This window comes from Sander lucioperca, chromosome 18 (genome assembly GCF_008315115.2).
Source record: "Sander lucioperca isolate FBNREF2018 chromosome 18, SLUC_FBN_1.2, whole genome shotgun sequence".
In the NCBI taxonomy this organism is placed as follows: domain Eukaryota; kingdom Metazoa; phylum Chordata; class Actinopteri; order Perciformes; family Percidae; genus Sander; species Sander lucioperca.
Window position 1 is genome coordinate 15,191,607 of NC_050190.1, and position 23,184 is coordinate 15,214,790.

A 23,184-nucleotide genomic window follows, 5' to 3' on the forward strand; every position below is an offset into this window, starting at 1 on the left:
TCAGGGTCGCAGGGCCGGGCCAGACCTCGCTTCCACTTAACCTACATCCATCAAATGTAATGAAACACCTCGAGAGCCTCTGACTGTTACCTCACGGTGTATATGGCTAATAGATGGCATCATAGACTCAGGAAGAACATTATTATAGCAATTCAGATTTTATCTAAAGTTCAACATTTGGGACATATGCTTATTCAATTTCTTCTCTCTAAAGCTTACAAATTAACACAATATATCTTGTTTGTTCAATCTGTGCAAAAACTGACATGTAAAAAAGACAGTTTGTTGTTTTTACACGTGATTATGTGCCGGGCTATTTCTTGGCCAGACACAGTGACTTCCTGGAGTCTTGTTTTCACCACGAGGTTGACGAAATACGTGTTGTTAGCACTTACATCTCTACGCACTAGTACTGTGACACTGAACATGCTTTTTGTTAAAAAAGATCCACTCCCAATTTTGGATGATATCTAGCTCTTTCTCCCACATGTTTTGAATGCACTTATTGTAAGTCACTTTGGTCAAAGGTGTCTACCAAATGAATGTAATGTGGTGCAATGTAAATGTAATATAAGTAGTAAGTGAGCTTTAGAGGTGCTAATGGTTGAATGTTGTCACCTTTTGACAGAGCCAGGCTAGCTTTTTCCTCCTGTTTATAGTCTTTATGCTAAGCTAAGCTAACTGGTCGCTGGCTGTAGCTTCAAATTTGCCAGACATGTATAGGAATAGTATCAATCTTATCATCTTATAACACTTGTTTTGAGAGCGTTTTTTCCCTAAATCTAGAACTATTGCTTTATGCTAACTACCAAATCAATCTGCAGTCAAAGTTAGAATTAACCTCGAGCATTATCGTAGCCTGATTTAGTGACAGTAGAGAGAAAGCTGCTGTGAGCGAGGATTCTGTGCGATCTACAATGACAGATCTCAGCACCACCTTGCTTTTAAGCTACTTTGTTCAACAGTTGAGCTGCTTTTTTTCGTCAGAAAGGCAAGCTGACATAATCCTACACTGCACTTCAATCCTCTAACAGCCTACAGGACTCATTTTCATAATATCAACACCCCCACTGTAGTACTGTACTATTGCATCAGACCCTTCAAACTGTTAGCTTAGTTAGCACCAAAGTGAACCAGGAGTGTTGAAACTGTGTTTTTACGATATCATTTGCAGGAATCAAAAACCTTCGGGCTTGTGTTAAAAAGAATAACTATAGAAAACAAAGCGTTGCAGTTCATTTTCAAGGAGAATGAGCCTGCTGTAATCACGGTAGGTCACAAGCCCAAAAGCCTCAGTGGCAGAAGGCTGCTATGGAGATAGCCTTGGGAGGAGATAATTAAAATAGTAGCACCTATGGGAGGTCCCCCCTGTAGGGCTGAGAGGGAGTGTTTCCAATGCAACAGCCCTGCAGAGAGCGCATCTGAAATTAATCAAATCCAGCATGAAGGCAGGCTCAGTGAACCGAGATATAACGTTATGGACTGTTGATGCTGCAAAGTGCTCTACATTTCTGTCACATCTGACCTCTTTTGTCTCTGACACTCACCACAGTGGCCTTGTTCTTTTCTTAAGATGTAACAACTCTCCAGAGATAGGATTGCATACATATTTGTGGTGCATTAGTGAGTGAGAGGCAAGGGAGGGAGAGAGTAGGAGAGGGTGACAGTGCAACAAAAACGATGCCAGTCATGATTTGAGAGTTTGAAATACAGAAAAACTTTATTGATGTCCTGTATGCCTCCTTCCAAGCTGATCTACAGTAAATTAAACTATGTTGCACACAGATTTAAATTAGCATGGATCACACCTTGACACACACACACACACACTCTCAAACACAGGCACTCACAATTATTCCTTCCTTTATGAGTGTATGTGAAAAAAATGGAGGACAGCAGTGGACACCCAGGTGCAGCAAAAGCAAAAAACCCTCATTAATTTGACATTTAAGCAAGGTTGACAATGCAGATATCTAATAACTAAATGCTAAACAAGGACAAAATGCACAACTGTTCTATGGTTGTAGGTCCTAAATTTCATTTCACTAAATTGAATCCCACATGGAATTTTAAATATTTCACAGGTAATCTGTATGACCTGTTTTTCAAACAGATGTTCCACCCATTCAAAATCCATATATAATAAAAATATAAAAAGGCCCCTTCTCTTTCTTTCTTGATGGTTAGATTTGCCCAAAACTGTGTGACTTGCTTGTTGGTATTCCCAGTGTGCTTCTCCTAGATTCCTGATTATTTGTATTTTATGTAACCACAGTTGAAGCTGACAGGGCCCCGAAGCTCAGAGCATGTCCACTATGTTCTCTACTTACGGTTACATAACTGTTTACTATATTGTAGCACTGACGAAAGCCAAAAACTTATTCGAGTAGAGTCTTGTAAGGCTTCTTATTATAGTTGTCACTTGATACCAAAAATAAAGTCATAAACTGGCAATAAATACAAACAAATCCATACTTGTCACAGAGCAAAAACAGCTACCATAATGCACATAGACATTGTTCAGATACGTATAAATCATTCTAGTTAACATTCTGTTGTCCAAGTGGAGAGGCAAATAAATAAAATCAATGCTGATGCTAAATTGTTAGTACAGCACATTTAACAATACTGTATGTTCAGGTACAAGCCATGAAATAAAGGTACACCTTCAATACTTGAAGAAGCCGATATGCAAGGCACAACAATCAACAATCATCAGCTTTTCAAAAATATTAGTTGTCTTTCATGATTATAAAAGAGAACAAATTACAAAACAATGCCAAAAAGGGAAATGCAGCTGATTCCCAGTGTTTTGACTGTGGACTAAAGGCTAAACTCTCAAGGCTGTCGGTCCCACAGGGGCCAAAAGCTTCTACAGAGCAAAAGGTTGGAGACTGTTATCTTCTGGGACGCCTTTAAAAACAGCATGAGCAAACTATTACAGAAATTAGTTCCCAAATCAGTTTTTGATACACTAAAGGTTGACTTAAATGTCTCTGCTGTCCACTGTTTAAATTAATAAAATTACAGACATAACTTACAATTCAATATTAGGAAGAAACAGAGTCTGAGGAAGACCAGATAATTGGGATTCAGCTGTAAAACTGTGCCAATTTCAAGGAAAAGAGTAACAATGTGTTAAAGGGCAAGTTTGAGATTTTAGTTCTACAGTGTTACTGATTACTTGTCAAGATTTGGCACATTTTTTTATGCCAGTAATGTGGATTTTGCTATTACTTGACTGTTAGCTTAAGGGGTACTCCAGCAATTTAAATCTGTATTTTATAAAGTTGCGGGACTTTCGAGATACAGATTAAAAAAGAATAGTCTGAATCTATGTAGCAGAGGCTGAGATATCCTGACTTTAGTCCCTAGTACAGGACAAGCTACAAAAACCCTGGATACTACATTTCCTATAATAAACTTAGTAACATTTCTTGTTCATTTGTGAAGATTATCTTGCTGAACAAAAAGTATCATAAACTTTTGTTTGCTGCAGAGCTTATTTTCTGCAATAATCCAAAATCAATAATCTTTTTGTCGAGACAACCAGGGCCACGCTAAACTCATGGGTTGGAAAAATACAAAAATAAGTCAAAACATCCGTGCACACTCTATAAGACAATCTCAAAAATCTCAAATGTGCCCTTTAATAGTGTATTGATTTCTAAATTGGTGAAAGGCCATTGACTGATGGAAGCTTTTAATAAACAATATCTACTCAAGTGTAGAGTGTAGAAATTCAGACTCTACTGTAGCTCTTTCACTACCGAATCATCATATAATACAGACTTCATTTATTGAAAATACCTCTAAGGCAGAATCAGGCACTAGATCATTTGACAGTGGCTGAAGTTTTTTTTCAAGGGCTATCTAAGTGATTAGTTAGCCTCCTGATATGTACCTTGACATTTTCATACAAATGTAAACATTCAATGATATTGCACTCAAGCAGTGTACTAACATGCTGAATAATGTGTCAGTATGCATACTTTTATACTCATAAAGTGCTTGGATGTAAAAAATATTTGAGCAGGAAAGACGTTCACCATTCCTTCATCAAATTTGTTGACAATTTGAAAACTTCCACAGGTGGGACACGCCACAGCAAAAAGTAAACCATTATTTTGTGTATAAGCCACAAACAGGGTATCTCAAATGAGCTACCTGAAGCAAAATGCAAATACAAAGAGGCAAGGCTCTGTGTCACTGTGATTTGGTTTCAGTATTTACATCCTGAAAACGTCAAACAATCTTCCCATGTTCTCTTTCCTGCAAAAAAAGAAAGAAATGTACACAAAAGTATTAGTTAAAGCTGAATTCTTTTTCATAATTCAATGATTCAAGCAGGTGGTTATATATTAGCTGTTTCAGTGGTAGATGAGATAAAGGCATTCTCTTATGAGACTATTTCTGCTGCACTTCAACAGGCCTCAGAGGTGGGGAATGTAATGTACTGAAATTGGATATCACACGGCTGCAGTGCAGATTTAGTGCCTGTCTCTTCCTCCTTATCCATTTAACTCATCCATTTGCACATCCCTCCATCAGTCCATTTACACAGCTATTGATTCTCCCATCCCTCTTCCTGTCTCGCACACTGACCTTGTCATTGCTGGTGGAGTGTGTTGGGTGTGTTTCCCCTGACTCCAGGCTCAGGACAGACAGGCCGGAGTCTATTAGTTCCTCTTTGAAAGAAAACCAACGTTAGCTTAGTTATATACCATCCAGACGTAGAAAAGTCAGAGCCGTTGAAGCTATTGCATACCTGTGTTTGTGTTGCTGATGTTGCACTTGGCAAGCTCTACAGGCTTGACAGAGCTCTCTGGCAGAGAGGTACAGGCTTTTTCAACAGAGGGGGAGCTGGGAGCTGTGGAGAGGGTGCTGTCTTTTTTAGTACATTCAGTTTCAGAAGCCTGCTGCTGGGCAACAGAAGGAGCAGATGGACCACCTCCCTGATCCTGAGGACTAACATCGCACTGCTTGGCATTTTCAAGAGGCTGCTGTGGCTCCTGCACTTCTTGTTGTTGTTTATTATGTGAGGAAGCTTTAAAGGAGCTCGCACTCATTGGTTCTGAGCTGGCAGAGTCCTGAGAGCCTGTGGTTTGCCTTGTGTGAGCCTCCAGGTTGAGTTCTTCTGAGAAGCGTACTTTCTTCTCCGAACCCCAAGCGGGCGAGGCCTCTGCCTTCTCCTGAGTGGTGGCGTCCTCTCTCAGGGTAGCTGTGGATCCACTTACCTCCTCAGATGTACTGGGCGACAGCTTCATTTTCGAGCCCTCTTCTTTCTGATCTTCTACCTCAGTGTCTGTGAGGGCGTCGAGTTCCTCCAAGAATTCCTCTAATGTCGTGTCAGAGGACTAAAGGATGAGATTAGAACAACAAATCATTGTTTTCCTCTTTAGTAACATTTGTGAACAATGTCACGTTTACACACACACAAGTTCGATATCTCACCTGTAGGTTCTCTCTGTCTTCATTTGCCTGCCATCTAAAGAATAAAGGGACTTTTATTAAAAGCCACTCTGAAACAACTTACAAAGAGTGCGTTTTTATTTATTTCTCCATTACCATATGCAACTTATAATAAACTCTGTACAAAGGCTAAAGATTTAGTTTGACAGTTTGGGAAATATGCTTATTTTGCTTTCTTGCCGAGAGTTAAATGAGAAGATCGATACCACTCTCATCTCAGAGAGTGGTCTTAATCTTCTCATCTAACTCTCGGCAAGAAAGTGAATAAGTGCATTTCCCAAAAATATCAAACTATTAATTTAATGTTGCATAGTCAAGTCAGACAAAGTAAAGGGAGAGAAAAGTGGAGATAGAAAGCTGTAGGTAGGTTAGCTCTAGTTAGCTTTGGTCTCAACTGTTGTAGCGGCCTCTCTTTACACTGAAATCTATTGTCAGCCTGATAACAAGAATCCGTCTGGACACATCTGACCCTTACCTACTTCCATTACTAGAGAGGAAATCATCTGGCACATTACACTTTCACACTAAAATGGCCTTTTTGGGATTATGGGCAATGCTTGTGTAACAACACACCCTGGAAGCCTCCTCACTACCTAAAAATGAATGCAGTGAGACACCAATGAGGCCTTCTGGGTTATTAAGTCAGCTGCCACAACTTCTAAATCAAGCCTCATGACATCCAGGGGAATTTGTACATTAGGGCACAGTGCAAGAAAACAACAAAGTGCCTTCCCACATTCGTTTCATATATTTCATTAGTCATAGTATGTTTTCTCATAACAGGTTGTGGTGAGAGACATATCATTAGTTGAATCAACTTTAACATCAGGCTGCTGTGTGCGTGGCACTATTTTTTTTAGATGTGACTGACCTCCTGGCTCTCCCAGTCAGACGATCTATGCCTTTTGCTTTACTGCTCATCACGAGCACGTTTTTGGCTCCCTTGTCTTTTCCTCGCTTCTCGTGACCTAGGACAGAAAATACAGAAAGTTTAAGTCACAGTTAAATTACACATTACATAAAAAAACATTTCTCATTTCTGTTGAGACAGTACATCTTTAATTGTTTCCTCGCTGTGTGGGCTTACATTTCTTTTTCTTCCTAGCAGATATCCCACCAGTTTACCCAGTTCAATAAACCCCACGTGAATTAAGTCCCACACCCATATCCTGTTTCAATATAACAACAAAAAATCAAACTTATAGCTGCGAGATGCTCTCCAAATGCAGTTTCACTGAGACTTCAGACTGACTACCCCACCTGCCCTGGACTGTCCTCTTCGAGCATTTCGTCCACCTGGGATAAAAAAAAAAAAATGGATTAAATAACAAGGAAAAAACAACCAAGATAATGAAACACATCATGTGGTCATCATATTGTGATGTGAACGGTCTTATTCCTAATGTTCTCACTTTGGACTGTGTGAATGTCTCACCTCTGCTGGAAGGACCCCAGTCTCTTTCAGGGAGGGATTTGTCTGAAAACCTAAAAGCGAAGGTTCAGTTAAGACAGAAACAAAAACCAATGTAGGCAGTGTCTTGGTCATGTCTCAAAATAGTTCATCACTTTTTGGTTAGGTGACATAACAGCCCATCTCCACTCCATCAACAGGCTCTTCTGACATTCAAGTATCATTATCGTACATGTATTATGTAAATTGAGATTCTGCAGAATCACTGAGAGGTTTTGCTCCATGAGTCATACCCATTGCATTTTACATCCAAAGAAGCCATCTACATTGTTGAATCAAAAACACATTTCCTCTTCTATTCTTACTCGAGGGCCTTGGTCTTTAAGCCTCACCAAATAAGGCAAGGAATTCCATCCCTTATCTCAACCTAAAATTAGCTGCTCCTCCCTTGTCTCTTTACATTTGATGCTTCTTTAAACAGCACATTCATTTACTCTGCAACTCTTTGTACCGCAGCCTGGTTAGTTTGAAATCTAACAAACACTTAAAATGAATGGGTTCTTTCCTCCAGTCAGTTTGGGATGCTGAGTCTTTACAATGTGAGAATACACAATAAGTTATGCTAACGGAGGACATGTAGTCCAAGCACCTCATTGAATGGATTCTTCCACTGAATCATCTAACTAGAAAGAAAGAGGATGTTGTTCAAGGTTAGTTTTTTGTTATTTACATCTGCACTGGAAGTGAATGGAGCTTTTCACTAACTTCAGAAGTAAAAGAAGAGAGAAGCACATTTTTGATTATTAAAATAACTGCTAGCTAGGCATGGGGATTAGCTAATATCTGGTTAATTAGCAGACCACATTCAAAAGGAAGGTACTATATTATTACAGTCTAGTTTAGCATAAAGGTTGGAAGCAGGGCAATTAGCTAGCCTGCCTCTGTACGACGGTAACAAGAAAAGAAAAAAACATTAATCTAGCAGCACCTCTAATGCTATCTCACGTGTTAAAACATGTACATTTGTGGCCTAGAAACAACATAAAAATAAAACCACAAATTGTCAAAATCTGAATGTATAATATATATACAACTTGTGATCTTTACAGATGCTGGTAGGCATATTGTTTACCTTTGGACAGAGCCATGCTAGCAGTTTCCAGTATAGTGGCATTGATAGAAGAAAAAAAAAACCTGAAGGGGGATTATTAGCACTATGCCAACATTATTAAATTACATGATGTAAGGTTAAAGAAAGTTGGAAAAAAGTGCTGCATTTATATATGCATTTATATATTTTTTTATTTAAATTAGAAGGTTAAAGTAAAAGAATGAAGACTTATTTTCTTATATCTTATTTTATAACAAAGTGTACTGTATAACTAAGGGAACTGAAGACTAGTGGTTAGAGAAGTAGATTTCCAATTCCTAACTGGTCAAATAACACTCTACTCTCCTTTAACCACCAAGTGGCCATTGGGAAGATGAGTGTGAATGTGAAGCTGTGCAATGGTGCAGAAGATTCAAAGGTTTGGTCAACATTTCCTGGAATTGAATTCTCCAATATCAAAGAAAGAGGGAGCCAACGAAATATCACCCAGCTGCAAGAAAACGAAGTGCCATGGGAAGGCTGAGTGCTAAGAAGTCTTACATGTTCTCAGTTTTGTCCACGTCCCACGCCCGCCTCCACTGACCCTTGGCGTTTTTGTGGCGTGCCACTCTTTCCCTGTCGATCTGCTCGCGCTCTTTCTTCCACCGCACATACTCCTCCTGCTCCTCTTTTGACGTGGGGATGTTGAGGTCTGTGCTGCCCTGCAGGCTTTCAGGCTCCTGAGCAGACACAAAACAGTTTATGGTATTTTAATGCATGAAAACAAGTAGCCCTCTTAATGTACATGTATATAATGTTACTGTCCACTCATCAGTGATGAAGAACTGGCATTCAAACATGATTAAATTAAACACCCGTACCACCACCTGAGTGCCACGTAATAATACATCTGAAGCATCACTCTACACAATAATCAGCAGTGAAGCTCAACAATAGCCTCACATTAAGCATGGGTGGTCATAAACAAGAACAGCTTCTCATGTCTAAACAAATAACGAAACAGCAACAGAGCAATATACACATCAGTAGGGTTCAAAAGGAACAAACAACAAAATGTCTAGTATTTTCAAGCATCTTACTTTACTGTGAATGCCAAACACTGCATCACTGTAAAGATTAATGATGGACTATTTGTGTTGGCTCCAGTCAGCTTCCATTTGAGTACAAAAAGCTTCTTGTTTGTCTACCGTGATGACTGCAAGGCAACACAATCCAATCTTTGGAGACAATATTCCAGGAAAGGTGCAGTGTAAAGTAAATGCAATTAGGTCCCCTTCCTCCATTCCCCTTTTAACCTGTTTATTGATTACTGCGATGAGAGCAGAAAGGATTGCTTGCTAATACTAAAGAGAGATCTGATGCAGGCTCTTTAACACATCAAAGGGGACAGAGGCCGTGTGCTCTTACAAAGCCCTGGAGCGGACCTGGACTACAAACACTGCTATGCTCCGAGGGAAACCATGTTAAAGACAAGTGATCTCTGAGAGAAAGTGCTCATCAGTGGGAGGTTTTTGGTTTTTTTATACAGCAGGAGGGAGATGATGCTGTTTAGAGAACATATACAATTGTGTGAGTAAAATGGAAAACAACGTGTATATTATGACAGAGAGAGAGAAATAGCACAGTGCCAGTAACCATGATGGGTGATGTTTTCCCCTCAGGTGTGGACTAATCACAGCCAAGTAAACATGTTGCCTTCCTGTGTACAGTTGTTGGAGAACATGGCATCTGTGCTCATCCCTCTGTTTTCCATCCCCCCACCCCTTCCTCTCCTCTGACCCCTGGAGGACGTCAGGGGCCACAAGGGAGGGTGCTTCTCGCATGTTCCAACAGGCAATCTCCTGCTGACACCCCAGCCGCCCTGCTAATTAGCACTTTTTAATTTCTTGCCTCTGCGAGGCCTCGCAGGGGAGGTTGTCAGGAGCCAAGGCAAGACGTTACAAAGTGAGTCTGGCCAGGGCTGAGAGAGAGCAGGGATTTAGATAGCTTGGTACATGGTCAATACAAATGATCATGCTCTTATTCTCAACTGCTGAACTGCCTTCTCTCATCCTCCAAAGCGGCACTGGTTTAGGCCTGAAAATGCAAGGTTTCCAGTACATTTGTTAAACAAAGCATCTAACAAAGCCAAGGGCTGTCTGACTTTAACCCCTTACACAACACCTAAAAAAACAACTCAGCATGGTATTTCCTTGAGCACTCACTTGGCTCGGGCTGCAAAGCAGGCAAGGTACAGAGAGGCAGAGAGGCATGAACAGCATCACTTGTCATGTAGCGTAATCGGCAAGCCTTTGAAGCCCGCCCGCCCTCCCTAGTTAGCCTGTTTGTCGCACGCCTGATCTGTGAGACAGCTCTGAGCTACTCCAGCAACGTTAACATGCAAGCCAGCAGGAGGCACATGGGGACACTCTAGCGCTAGAGAAGAGGGGGATACGTGCATGGTAACGTGCTGTGCCTGTCTGCATGTGTGTTTGTGATGAGGAGGATAGAGGTGCATATTGCATTTCTCTGTGTTTGTGTGTGCTCACACATTGTTGATGTCATATGGAAACCTTGTTATTTTACATTTGTTTTCATCTCAGTAAATCAGGTGATCACTGGGAGCTGGAGATACAACCTGAACATATTAGAGATAGTGACAATATGCATGTTAATATATAGTGTGTGTTTATGTCAACCGAGGCATTACGGTACCTGGCATTGCTCTGAAAGCCTGTGATGCTCCTCAGCGTGCTTCTGCCCTTGTTTAACCTCATCCTGTCACAGAGGAGAGACAACAAAAAAAGGAAGATGAGCATAGCAACAATAAGCGTGACACAGCAAACTGTTGCCAGCCAATTAAACATGGTTGTAAAGAGTCACATTATTGCCACCATAAACAGGGAAAGCACATCAAGCGAGAGCACAGACACATCTATTGAGAAGGATTACTAAGAGGCCTACACTGCCCCTAAGTGGACTAATGGCGCTACAGCGTAATTTGGTCCTTGTGGCTCAGTATTAAATGTCCACTCTGCAATGAGGTCATCAGAGAAGAGTGCAGAGTTTGCAGCTGGTCGCATTTCATTGGTTTGGAAAATTAAACTCATCTTATTGCAGGTAGTTTATTTAAATTTATTTTATCGTTATTAATACATACTGTGTGTATATGTTTATACTTATATTGTTTATATTCTTTTTATCCTTCTTATATTTGAATGTGTGACATGCTCCAACAACACCATGACAAATTCCTCGTATGTGCAACATACTTGGCAATAAAGCCCTTTCTGATTCTGATTCTGATTCTGATTCGGGTAGAGAATTGTGTGAATTTTGATTCAAGTGTATTTCTGACTCCAAAGATGTGTTCCGGTGAACACAGTGGATAAGTCATGTTGCCATTATCAGCAACACTTGTATGGGGAAATGGCAATAAAGGCTGGACAGAGTGCTCTGGTGCATCTACAGACAACAACACCCATATGCACACTCGTGCACATTCTTCTACCCACACCCGAATGTAGCCTGGCTTACACACAAACACAAAAGACCCCTGACTATCTTGTTTCTTTTTTTCTTTCTCCTCTCACTCCTTCTTCCTCTCCCTCTCTGACCCTTTCCTGGCACCTCGCCAGGCCTGTCTCTTTGGCAGCATAATGAACCTTTTCAGAGTGAGAAGGCAGTCGAATGTTAATTAGATCTAATCGGTCCTTTCAGGATGGTGGGAATGGGGAAACAATCATGCCAGAGGAGAGCAGACCACTTAAGGTTCCAGAGAGGATAAATGGAGGGTGGAAACACACGGTGGGCTGCCAGAAGTCTCTCCCCTTCTTTCCCCCCGCCCCTTTTTTTCTCACCCTCTCCCTTTACTTTTCCTTTCTCCTGTCTCTCCCTCTCATGACTGTAAACTGACAGTCTAGTCATTGGGTACTTCCAGGCATTACAATCTGCTTGGGACACTGCCAAATAATCACGCCCGTCTCACAGAGTCATTATTTATTTCCAGGGTGTCCCACACATCCGAAAACTATTTCAGATGCAGGACAAAACCATATGTAAATGTGTAGCTCATCATGGATCTTTTCCATACAAATATCTATCATTTCTAAACACTTGCAGATAGAGCCATGACATTTTTTTCCTCCCATCAACACCCTTTTGCAGTGTTTTCCCTGCAGCTCTCATTAACCACAGTAAATAATACTGGTTTTGTAAACAGTGACCACATGGAAACCAGGTCTCTGGGATTCACAGATGACTGGTGCACTGGAGCGCTGGCTACTGTTCAAGTGCTGATTCAGTCCATGTGATAAATAAAGTCGGACAGACCACGCAGGCCAGAAATAAAGGCAAAGAGAACAGCGTGTTCAGCCCATAGATTTAGTGCACATTAACTCAGATGGGCCAGTGAACGCTTAGTGTATCAGCCAATCAGAGGCAGATGTATACATACATATTTAGCAAGAGCCTCCACTGGCGTTGTGTCGTTAGACCCCTCCCGCAACCAGACTGTGTCTGTGTTTACAGTGGTGAGGATCAGCTGTCTGTGCTGTGCATTAACTCAGTGATTGAGCAGCTTGTGTGTGTGTGTGTGTGTGTGTGTGTGTGTGTGTGTGTGTGTGTCAGAGCAGCTGTTCCAGAGTTTCTACATACCCAGGGGGCTTTAGGTCAATGACAGTGTGGCATTTCACAGTCTTGCCGATGGTGCATGTGCACATGTGTCTCTGCCTATCCGCATTAAACATGACCACAACAGACATGACCACAACAGGAGACCTACAGTATGGGGAAGCTATTTGATGTTAAACATGCCATCTCCGATCTCATACTACCGGTAACAAGGCCTTTTGTTAGGACAAGAACTATTAAAGCATCAATCTATTTCTAATGGCCCTAGAGGGACACTGTGAACCTCACAGCCTGTTCCATACGCCTGAAGGCATCTACACCCAGAGGTTGAGTGATTTTTCTTTTGCTAAAAATACAACAAAAGCTGCTTAGCGGGAGAAAGGAAGATAAATAACCATCAGATCTGAGTGGGATTACACAAAAAAGTAGAAGCAGTCATTCAGGCCTTTTGAAGGTTAAAGATGTAGTTCTACAGTGCATCTATTTAACCAACAGCTCTATAGTAGCCCCCCTCCTTTAATCCCACCACAGTCAGTCACAGCCCCAGTTCACCTCCTGTCCACAAACCATTGTGCTCCATCACTGGAGGGGTGTGGCCAGCCGACATGTCTGACATCTATGTAAAACATGTCGGTGCAGCACGAGAGAATGAACAAAGGGGGATGAGAGAGTGGAAACCGACTGGAGGATGCATGCCGGGTTGTAAATGCTGAAGCGAGGATCACTGGAGTGTTCAGAGTGTCTGATTCTGACCTGTGGTGCTGTGTCTCTCTTGGTCATGTGAAGTGGCTGCTTGCCCCTCCCCACTGACTCCACACGCCTCGCCTGTCTGTCATCTGTAGGGCTCTTGATGTCTGCAGGGCCTGGCCTCTTCTCTGGCCTCTCACTCACCACCCTCTTACCCTGGAGAGACAGTTATTCATATTAGGGTATCATAACTGTAGCAATGTGCATGTGCCGGTCCTTATCATGTCCAAAATGTGCACAAGAATGATTCATTTGAGGGTTTACATTACTAATATGCAATAAATAACAATCATTCATGTGCAAAAAACATTTACCCCTGCCTCTGTACAGACACATTCATAGACAGAGGGTTTTGATAGCGCTAGCACAAACCTAAACTTTAATCCAGCAGCTCTCTGATTGAACAGTATTACATTTTTAGCCATGCTAGTGGCGTGTCTCTTTGTATAGCTATGTCAGTCTGCCGGTCAGCCCACCACACTTCAGTCCCCCAGAATGAAATATCTCAACAACTACTGGATGCATTGCCATTAAATGAGGTATTGTGTTTACTGTTTATTAGCTAATGTTAGCATGCTAACACACTAAACTAAGATGTTTAACATGGTAATTATTACTTGATAAACAGCAGTATTCTAGCATTTATATTGTGAGCATGTTAGCTTGCCGACGTTTTTAGCTCAAAGCACTGTTGTGGCTCACAAAGCTTCTAGCCTGACTGTAGTCTCTTAAGTCTCATGGACTACTTTCACAGCTTGGTTGAGCAGGAAACAGGCATATTTAGCCTATTTTGTTAACTACACCATGAGTAATCAGTTGTGGTACTGACTAAGGCTACATCTACTCTTCACTATTATGTTTTCAATTTTAAGCAGCATTTTTGAGACAAAAACGATATCTGTCCACACAGGAATATTATCTCCATTAACAGAACTATTTTCCATCCATATTAAAGCGTCTTAGAATACATATCACATGACCACTTGCATACACTGGGCACGTGCGTACCGGTGTAAACAGGAAGCAGATTGTCTGAGGTTACTCTGCAGTTGAAAATCATGGATGTATAAGTTGAAAATACAGAAAATACTTTGGAGAAAGAACAACAATGGCGAAAAGTAAGACCAAGGACTTATTAGCTTGGACCGTCGACAAGGTGGAACTGTTACTCAAAGGTATGTAAACCTACCTAATCTGACTGACGTGCATCGTCGTTTCCAAAGGTCTTTGTTTGTGCTTGTTCACGCTACAAAGCAACCCCGGAGTTTTCTAACTAAAGCAGCAGTGTTTCCAAATGTCTCCGTTTTAGTCGGAAACGCCAGAGTATTGTAGGCGCGAGGCGTAAACGCAGCAAAAGATATTAATTTTTAATTCAAAACGTAGTAGTGTAGATGTTACCTAAGTAAGGGTATTCAGTTAGACAGAAATCTTAACATGCTTTGATTATTAGCCCAATTCAAACACCGAAGAGTGCACTGTTAATTAAAAACCATAAAAATATTAAGTAAACCTTCTGGAAAATGATGTAAGGCACCTGCTGAGTAGCAGATATACATATAGTAATCTCAACTATAAAAGCTCTGACAGCAAACTGTTTGTTGTGAGCTGAACATTTTCTCATAGTGCCATCAAAGCTTCAACCATGGTTCTAATATATATGAAGGTCTTGTTAATAAATCATATTATATAATAACCATAATATTTTCAATTCAGTAGCCTCAAATTGTGTCTGTTGCCTGTCCCATCTTAGCTAGGAGGGCACACTTTTGCATATGCATCGTAAAGTCTACACTGCATATCCATCTTTCTAAGTGCTCCGGCTATCGTACTTGTTCTCTACCTGTTGGTTGAATGCTTATTACATCGCTTTCAGCTTGGTGTAATGTGACGACCCCAGCCGTCGTCACAGTACTTACTGATTTAAATAAGGAATTGCTTTTTTGTTATTCTTTCATTTATTGCAGTAAAACTACAGGGGTTTTGGGGTCTCCTATATTTGGAAATTGGCTCTGCAGTGTATTTACCTTTTTGCCAGCCATGGTGACCATTAGCTGCTTCCTGTGGCCTTTGCCAGCACCCTGCGGAGGGCCTTCTCCCCCCATATCAGGCCCGGAATCCTGCTGTCCTTTCCCAGCTGGTGAACCACCGCTGAATGGCTTCGTCACCACTACGCGACTGTCCTGTTCCCACCCAAAGACACAAACATGTTATGAAATATTCATATAGTTTGTAGCATCTTTTCCTCAGAAAGAATTGTAACTAAAATGTGCTGTCAGCAACAATGTGTTGCAGCTTTGAGGCATTAGTTTGTCAAGTATTTTTACAGTTCTTAAGTCTGTCACTTCATATTGAGAAACTCACACTGGTAGACTTGCAGATTGTGATGGTAAGATCCTCAGCTTTGCCCTTGCGGCTCTGCAGCGCCATTCCTTCCTCTTCTGCCCTTTTCCTGTCCTCCTCCACCTCCTAAATGCAACTCAATGATAAGAACAGACTAATCAGGAAGCCTGAAAGTGCATCAGGCTTTCACAGAAAACACACATGCCGCAGACTTGCATATCTACACCTGATGACGATGATGACAACCAGAGAAATGTTGGACTCCACAGAAGCCTCTGTGCCTGCGAGCACTTGTCCTTACCTTGTACCTCTTCATTAGTGCTTCATTCTTCCTGCGGAGAGCCTCAATCTTCTTGTCCAGCTCCAGGTCCCTTTCATTATCCCTCTTGGGCATCATGTCACTGGGGGTCTGGGAAGAGACACATCAAACCCTTAATACAATTAAAAGATACACTCACATTTCAAAATTAGGTCTACTATGATATTTGAGTCTAGGGTACAGGTGTGGAAAAAAAACAACTTTTCGTTTTACCTTACTTTGAGAAAAATTTACTTTTTTCTACAAAATGGTTTTTTTTTAAATAAAAGAAGCCAATGTTCTCAAATGTTAAATATTGCCTAAACACAAGCAGCTGTGCAAGACATTTGCCTCTAAAGTCTGATGAGAATAATAAAACAATGATTACAAATCTGACCACATGTTGCATGCCATGCCAGCTTTCTGAGGGTTTTCAATGTGATAACACACAACACTAACACACCCTCACACCCACCACAGATGGAGCATTCATTACAAAGCTTGGTTACACAGGGAGAATGCATATGCGGAGCATACTAAACATCCCAGTGCGGTCAGCAGGACATGCCTCCTCACACGATAAGAGGCCCCATACTGAAAATCTATATGTCTCATGGAACAGCAACTAGGTGCTTGTTAGCACTTCATTTCATGAAAATCTCTCTTTAACATGTGCAAGAGAGCTGCTGAGTTGAGTAAATGTGCACAGATATTCAGAAGAGGCAAGATTAGGATAATATTACAGAATGATAATGGGGAGGCATCAACCATGTCCAACACAGAGATCTCATTTCCTTTAGCCTGCAACAACATTAATGTTCCCTTTAATGTTCCCTCCCCAATCTGGTCTGCGTAGTCTTTCTGCATGTGTGAGTGGGGGATGTGTGGTTCCTTTCTCAGAAGACTGAATAAGGAACTCCTCCTGCAGCATGTGGTTTAGCATACATATGTAACTTTCTGAAGCCTTGTCGTCACTGTAGAGTTGACAGGCAGCAGCAGACAACTTGTCATTTTTACAATGAGTTTTTTGTAAGAATTAAATAAAAAAGATTGAGATTTGTGATCTTAAAAGGTGCTAGTAGGTGGATTGTGTTGCCTTTGGATGGAGCTAGGTTAGCTGTTACTCCCTGTCTCCAGTCTTTGTGCTGAGATAAGCTAACCTGCTGCTGGCTGTAGCTTCATATTCAACATACAGACATGAGAGTGGTATCAATCTTCTCATCTAACTCTCGGCAACGAAGTGAATAACAATTTTTCCCAAAATGTAGAACTATTCCTTTAAACTGGTACACCAGTACATAAAATGCCAGCACGAGGAATGGTCACAAGGCAGCTCCTACCTCATATAAAAGGCAACATATTGTTTCAAAGAAACATGCTCCAGGCTAAAATTCTATTTTCAAGCAATCGGTTCACTTCACTCAGCTTGTGGTTGAAGCTTGAAGAAACCAAAATGTAAGTTTTAGTAATAATTCTCTGGGATTGACAGAAAGTGATATATATGTGCCAAAAACCTTGAAAAGATAAGATCAGAGTTATGAGTTTGTTGCCGTTTTCATCCCTCCGTCTCCCTCCTGGTGGATGCATTTCTCTTCATATTGTCACAAAGTTTTATTCAGCACACAAACAACAGCTCTCTGATAATATTAAATGAACAACACTCATTGTAAGAAAATAAACTCTTGACTCAATCTGCTAAAACAAGTTTCCCACTTTGAATTAATGCTGGCATCACTGACTGTTCACAGCTGAGGAGTAACAATAGAAAAGTTGCCACTGCTGCTTGTTATAACTGTGAAAACACATGATTAATTTTGAAGTATTCCATTTTCCACACTCTGTATGCATTATTCGGAGGGGTCAGACCTTCTTGACAGAGACAGAAAGAAGATGTGCAAAAGTGGGTCAGTCATTCTCCACTGTTGCCCCAGTGACGACAATAGAGTCAAGGCTGCTTCTATGTGATATTACAAGCACAGAATGATGACTCACGGCTAGTGAGCGCATAAAGACCATCACATGGGGACTGCAAGACATTCTTTAGTGCTTTTTCCATCGCCGCCACTGTTACGCCTGCAAAGAATAGCTGCCATTGAGATGTTGTCACTAAACGTAAGGTGTCAGCACAGACTTAGTAAAATAACAAAAACTACACATCATGAATGCAGTTGTGCATTGTCAAACCTGCAAAGACACAGTGAGCATTAGAAAAGTTGGGACTCACTCAGAGAAGTAGCCAGCTTGAAAGTGGTCACCTCACCGCTTCTAGTTGTCAGGGTATCCAAACAAAACAGACCATGAGGACATACCACCAAGAATAGGCGCAAGGGAGAGCCGAATCTGAATCTCAGCGAGGCCAATGGCGGAGACTGAAGTGAACACCGGCCTGCACAAACCAAAGCGGGGGACACTGTGTGGGGACGGTACCCCTCTGGGTTCGGCCGGCCAGTTCTGTGATTGTGCAGCAGCAAGACTAACGTGCACCCATACACACACCACCACAAAACACACGTTGTGGGTCTGCCAGCGGACAGCACCCATGCCTGGACAGGCAGGCGAAAGGGAGGGGTGCTGGGGCCCTGCAGAGAGAAAGCTGCCAAGGCTTCCTCCCCACCCAGCGTTCCTGCCACCTACAGGAGCTACAACAGGGGAGAGAAAGAGCCAGAGATGTAACTAAAACGCTGCATGTAGCCACAGCTAAATCTGCGACAGAGCAGAAGAGGAAGAGGGGGAACCTAACACCAGAGAGAGAGAGAGCTGGAGAGTGTGGGTTGAGAAGGGAGAGGGAAAGGAGAGAGAAGGCACTCACAGGTCTTTCCATGTCAGCGGTGAGAGCTGGGCTGGGTCCAGGCGCAAGGCAGCCGAGGCAGCAGAGAGGGCTGCCTGGAGTCGACGATCATGCCTCGATTACAATGAGCCAAGTTGGGCAAGCAGCCAAGACGTCTAACAAATGCAGAGCTCCCCTGTTGACGGATTTCACAGCACCCATCCGCTTGTCCTCTCCCCCCCTATCGCTCTCTCTCTCCAAACCTCCCACCCTCCTGCACATATGCTCTCTCACTCCCTCTCTAAAGCACTTGCTATTTCCCCTCCTCACTTATCCACTGCTCAAAGCATGCTAGTTAAATACCGTCACCCTCCCCACATACACACACTCTGTGAATTATAAAGTACATTAGCACTATTGCCTAACTAACACTATTTTCTTTTTCTGTGTATGTCAACATATGTTTGGTAGCCACAGTAAATCTATAACTCATACATATACATATATATAAAAAAACAAATCATAACTCTCCCCTCACTTAGTTTCAGTTTTTTCAGAGTCTCTTTTGACTGGAGCTCTGCCACGAATGCTAAATGAAGCCTTTATCTCCTTGTTGATTAAAAATGGAAAAGATCCCCTGGATTGCGCCTCCTACAGGAGAATCTCACTGTGGAACGACTGGCTAAGATACTGGCCAGCTGGCTAAAGGATGCCTTTCCTGCTGTCATATCACCTGACCAGACTGGGTTTATTAAGAACCGCCAATACTTTTTTAACATTTGTCACATATTTGACATACTCTCCTTTTTTTTGGCCAGTGGGGATACTGATAGGGGATAGATGGTGGAGGGGATATAACATATTGACTGTACCGCATACATCCCACATATTACTGTATTGTGAGACTACTTGTTAAAAATTCAATAAAAAAGAAGGAACAGCTTCTTCCCATTCTGATGAGGCCCTCATTCACATCTTAACATGGCTACACTATATAAATCGAGACATCACAGATGAGATGCGTGTGTTGTTTGTTCCCACTGTGGTTTCAACAGCTGCGTCTCCAACGAGCTCCAGACTACATGTTTAGAGTACTAAAGAAGCTTCCGAAAGACTGGAGGTGTGTGTGTGTGTGTGTGTGTGTGTGTGTGTGTGTGTGTGTGTGTGTGTGTGTGTGTGTGTGTGGCTGAGATTCTGCCAAATTTCCTACAATTCTTCATACATGGCATGCTGCCTTTGCCAAGTCTGAGAGCTAATGACATGCAGCAAACAGGCAGACTGGCAGACAAATGCCACAAGGAGAGAATGAGCAGCAGTGAAGTCAGTCACTTGAGACTCCGAGTCAGTGCTCTGCATTATGGAAACAAACACATCTTTGAAAGTTACCAGTCGGAGCTACATTTTTAGCAAAGTCCAAATAGTTTACATTCTACATGGATCAATCCTGCTAATGAGCAAAAGCTCTTTACACAATATTCTAGCCTGCAAGAATTTTAGCTATTTTAGAATTAATGTAAGAAATGCCTTTAAAAAAAAAGGTTGTGTTTAATGTTGTCTTGGCCCCTACTATAATACCTGGAAATGATTGCTCTGAATGGTGAACTAAGTAGGGGAGAGCCGGGACAATTGAAATGCGGGATGAATGAAACATTCCAGTTTTCTCCGAGTGAAATGATGATAGACAGACTTCCTTAGCTCAAAACATAGAGCATGTTAACCTCCTTCTATAAGTCAAATATCTTCCTGTTATTTCCTTTTATCACAGAGTTACAGGCGATAAACCAGTTTTGATGGTCGAAAGTAAACTTCATTAGCGGTTACATTTTTTTCGATTATTAATGAGTGTTTTTCATTTAAAGGTTTGACTACATGCTTATTCAGTAGACCATTTACTGTTCTCCACAATCCCACACTTTCATATTGCATGCTTGTTTACATGGAAAGCAAAACAGGTTATAATGGCATATGTCTATGTCGGGAGGGTTGAAACAGCTGTTTCTGCCATCCAGTCCTGGCTGTAACTCCATGTATTTTAAGTAAATGCACAAATATCTGTGTTTATACAATAATGTATGCAGGTGAGACATGGAATAGCAGTTTTAGAAAGATGAAAATATATTTGGGCCCACTAGGTATGGGGTCGAGTTTTCCCATGTTATCCTATGGAGACTGACGGGCTATGGGTCATTAAAGGACAATTCCGGCGTAAAATGAACCTTTAATAACATATGTGTACCTAGTCGAACGTTCTCTGGGACATGTTTTCATGCTAATCGAATGCGTCTCTAGCTTTTAACAATCTACCGCAAAACCGGTGGTTAACTGCTAACGCTAGCTTTCGGGGCATGGGGTAAATCACTATTTTCTACCACTAACAAGGCTCAAAATAGCACCACACTTAAACAGTAGCATAACGAGGGTCCCTACATGCAAACCGAAGCATTGACAACTTTGTAAGTGTACAGACAGTTTATTACAAAGATAGATTATAAAGACAGTAGCGTTGGTGTTTACATTCGGCCGCCATCTTGGAAAACAGTCATGAGCAGTCGAACCACGAATGCCGTGCAACCAATAGCTCAAACACAGCGTCCGTTATTTGAGCCTTGTTAGTGGTAGAAAATAGTGATTTACCCTCTGCCCCGAAAGCTAGCATTAGCAGCTAATCACCGGTTTTGCGGTAGCTTGTTAAAAGCTAGAGACACATTCGATTAGCATGAAAACATGTCCCAGAGAACGTTCGACTAGGTACACATAAGTTATTAACCCCTAGGTTCATTTTACGCCGGAATTGTCCTTTAAGGGCACTCATTTGGATGTGCAGTGGCCTAACCCACGTAAAAACCTAGTGAAACGACATTTTCCACAATAGAAACATGATATAAATTGGAAAACTTACTGTTCTAGCTATAAAAATGACAGAATCATCCACAGTGCATGCTCTTTCAATAACCACTTCACGATGATGGCAATGAGTTGTTAACAGACATTCCCCCAAGACGTATAGCCCAGTAACAATCTATCTAAAATAACACCTTTTGGGAGTACCATTCATGATATGTAGTAAAATATTGAAGTTGTTTGCCTTTACCATAACACCACTGTTTACCTTTCCATACAAGCAGGCTGCCACTTGCCAGTCTATATCGGGGGTTAAAACATACGAACAGACACTCATTCACACTTACAGTCACACCTAGCATTATTGATGTTAATGATTGCACTTAGCTACTGTTTACAGTTTCGCACAATTTAGCTTTGAGGACAATTACACTGCAGCTTAATAACGCAGGGAAGACACAGCAACTTTGATATTAGCATGTTTGTAGTGCCCACAGTAAGTCAAAATCATATATTGTTGAAAGAGTTACTTTTTTTCTCTTGATAGATAAGTGAGACATCAAAGTAAAACTGTCCTGACCTCCACATCAGCTATGTTCACCGTCATCAAGCTAACAGTAGAAGCAGCAGACTGCAGTTTCACATCCGGTCCAGTAGATGGAGCCAAATTAACTGGAGCCTGCAACCTGCAACCATTAAAGGAGAGTCCTGAGAGGACCATCTAATCATGGCGGCTGAGGTCGTAAAAAAATAAATATCCCACCTTTATTCTTTAAATTCAAATCTACTGGAGATTAATTGGAATAAATGAAACAATAATGCAATAAAAAGAATTTGCAATTGAACAAATGAGTAAAAATGAGTAAAAAAAATAAATGGAATGAATGAACAAAAATGACCAAATATAATATTATATCATATATATGATATAATATGATAATAATATGACTACTTTGCATTTGGAATGTAAAATAACGTCACTGTTTTATATAATCTGAAAATAGTTTTGCAGTTTTTCCAATGACTGTATATATCTTTTTATACAGTAATATAATAATATACTTTTCTTCACTACACTTATCAACAACCTGTGAGCTGTCCTCACCACCGGGCCCCTGCTCACTGTAAACTGTGATTAGCCATGTCCTGTTGCAGCATCATATAAACAGAACATATTTTTATGGTAGAATAAAAATCTGGATCAATAAAGTTGATAATAATTGTCTTGTGGAGTGAATAGCAATGATCAACAGACTCATTCAGGCTTTATATACTCATGTCTGGTTTACATGTTTTTCTGTTTATTTTTCATCACCTGATTTATTGACAAATAATGATCAAAAATCATAAAGGTGCAATAATCTACATTATGAGAGATGCTGCAGCTTTAAAACAGATGCTCCAAATAATATGATTTCACAATGTTTTACAGGTGAGGTTATTTGCATGTAAGTAAGGTATGCACTACAAATATTCAAGTTTGCGCATGTTCAGATGAAAATGAGATCAGACTTTTGTATACCTGAGCCACAACAATGTGCCTATGTATGCCAAGCTTCAGTTAGTGCAAAAATCCTAAATTTCTT

At 41.2% G+C, this 23,184-nt stretch overlaps 1 protein-coding gene across 4 annotated transcripts; it reads right to left on the reverse strand.

Annotated features, from left to right (window-relative positions):
• Window positions 1-1,693: 1,693 nt before the first annotated feature.
• Window positions 1,694-22,233, reverse strand: LOC116035629 (coiled-coil domain-containing protein 9B). 4 transcript variants are annotated; one of them, XM_031278821.2, is made up of 14 exons: window positions 22,179-22,205; window positions 15,994-16,101; window positions 15,714-15,818; window positions 15,377-15,532; window positions 13,359-13,508; window positions 10,689-10,751; window positions 8,535-8,713; window positions 6,908-6,957; window positions 6,733-6,768; window positions 6,344-6,440; window positions 5,455-5,488; window positions 4,769-5,357; window positions 4,606-4,688; window positions 1,694-4,272 (listed from the first exon to the last, which is right to left on the reverse strand). In XM_031278821.2, the coding sequence occupies exons 1-14, from the start codon at window positions 22,203-22,205 to the stop codon at window positions 4,246-4,248; spliced, it is 1,704 nt and encodes a 567-aa protein (XP_031134681.1). In that variant the 3' UTR covers window positions 1,694-4,245. The 4 variants fall into 4 exon arrangements, with proteins under 4 accessions (XP_031134681.1, XP_031134678.1, XP_031134679.1 ...); XM_031278818.2 differs by lacking the exon at window positions 1,694-4,272 and having other exon boundaries at window positions 4,304-4,688; window positions 22,179-22,233; XM_031278819.2 differs by lacking the exons at window positions 1,694-4,272; window positions 22,179-22,205 and adding an exon at window positions 18,800-19,058 and having other exon boundaries at window positions 4,304-4,688.
• Between the last annotated feature and the right edge of the window lie 951 nt (window positions 22,234-23,184).

Coding starts and splice junctions, on each gene's coding strand:
- LOC116035629 (XM_031278818.2), bottom strand. CDS start 22,205: ATGACGGTGAACATAGCTGATGTGGAG. Junction 10,752..13,358: donor AGAGAGACACAGCACCACAG/GTCAGAATCAGA, acceptor CCTCTGTGACAG/GATGAGGTTAAACAAGGGCA. Junction 5,489..6,343: donor CTGACTGGGAGAGCCAGGAG/GTCAGTCACATC, acceptor TTTATTCTTTAG/ATGGCAGGCAAATGAAGACA.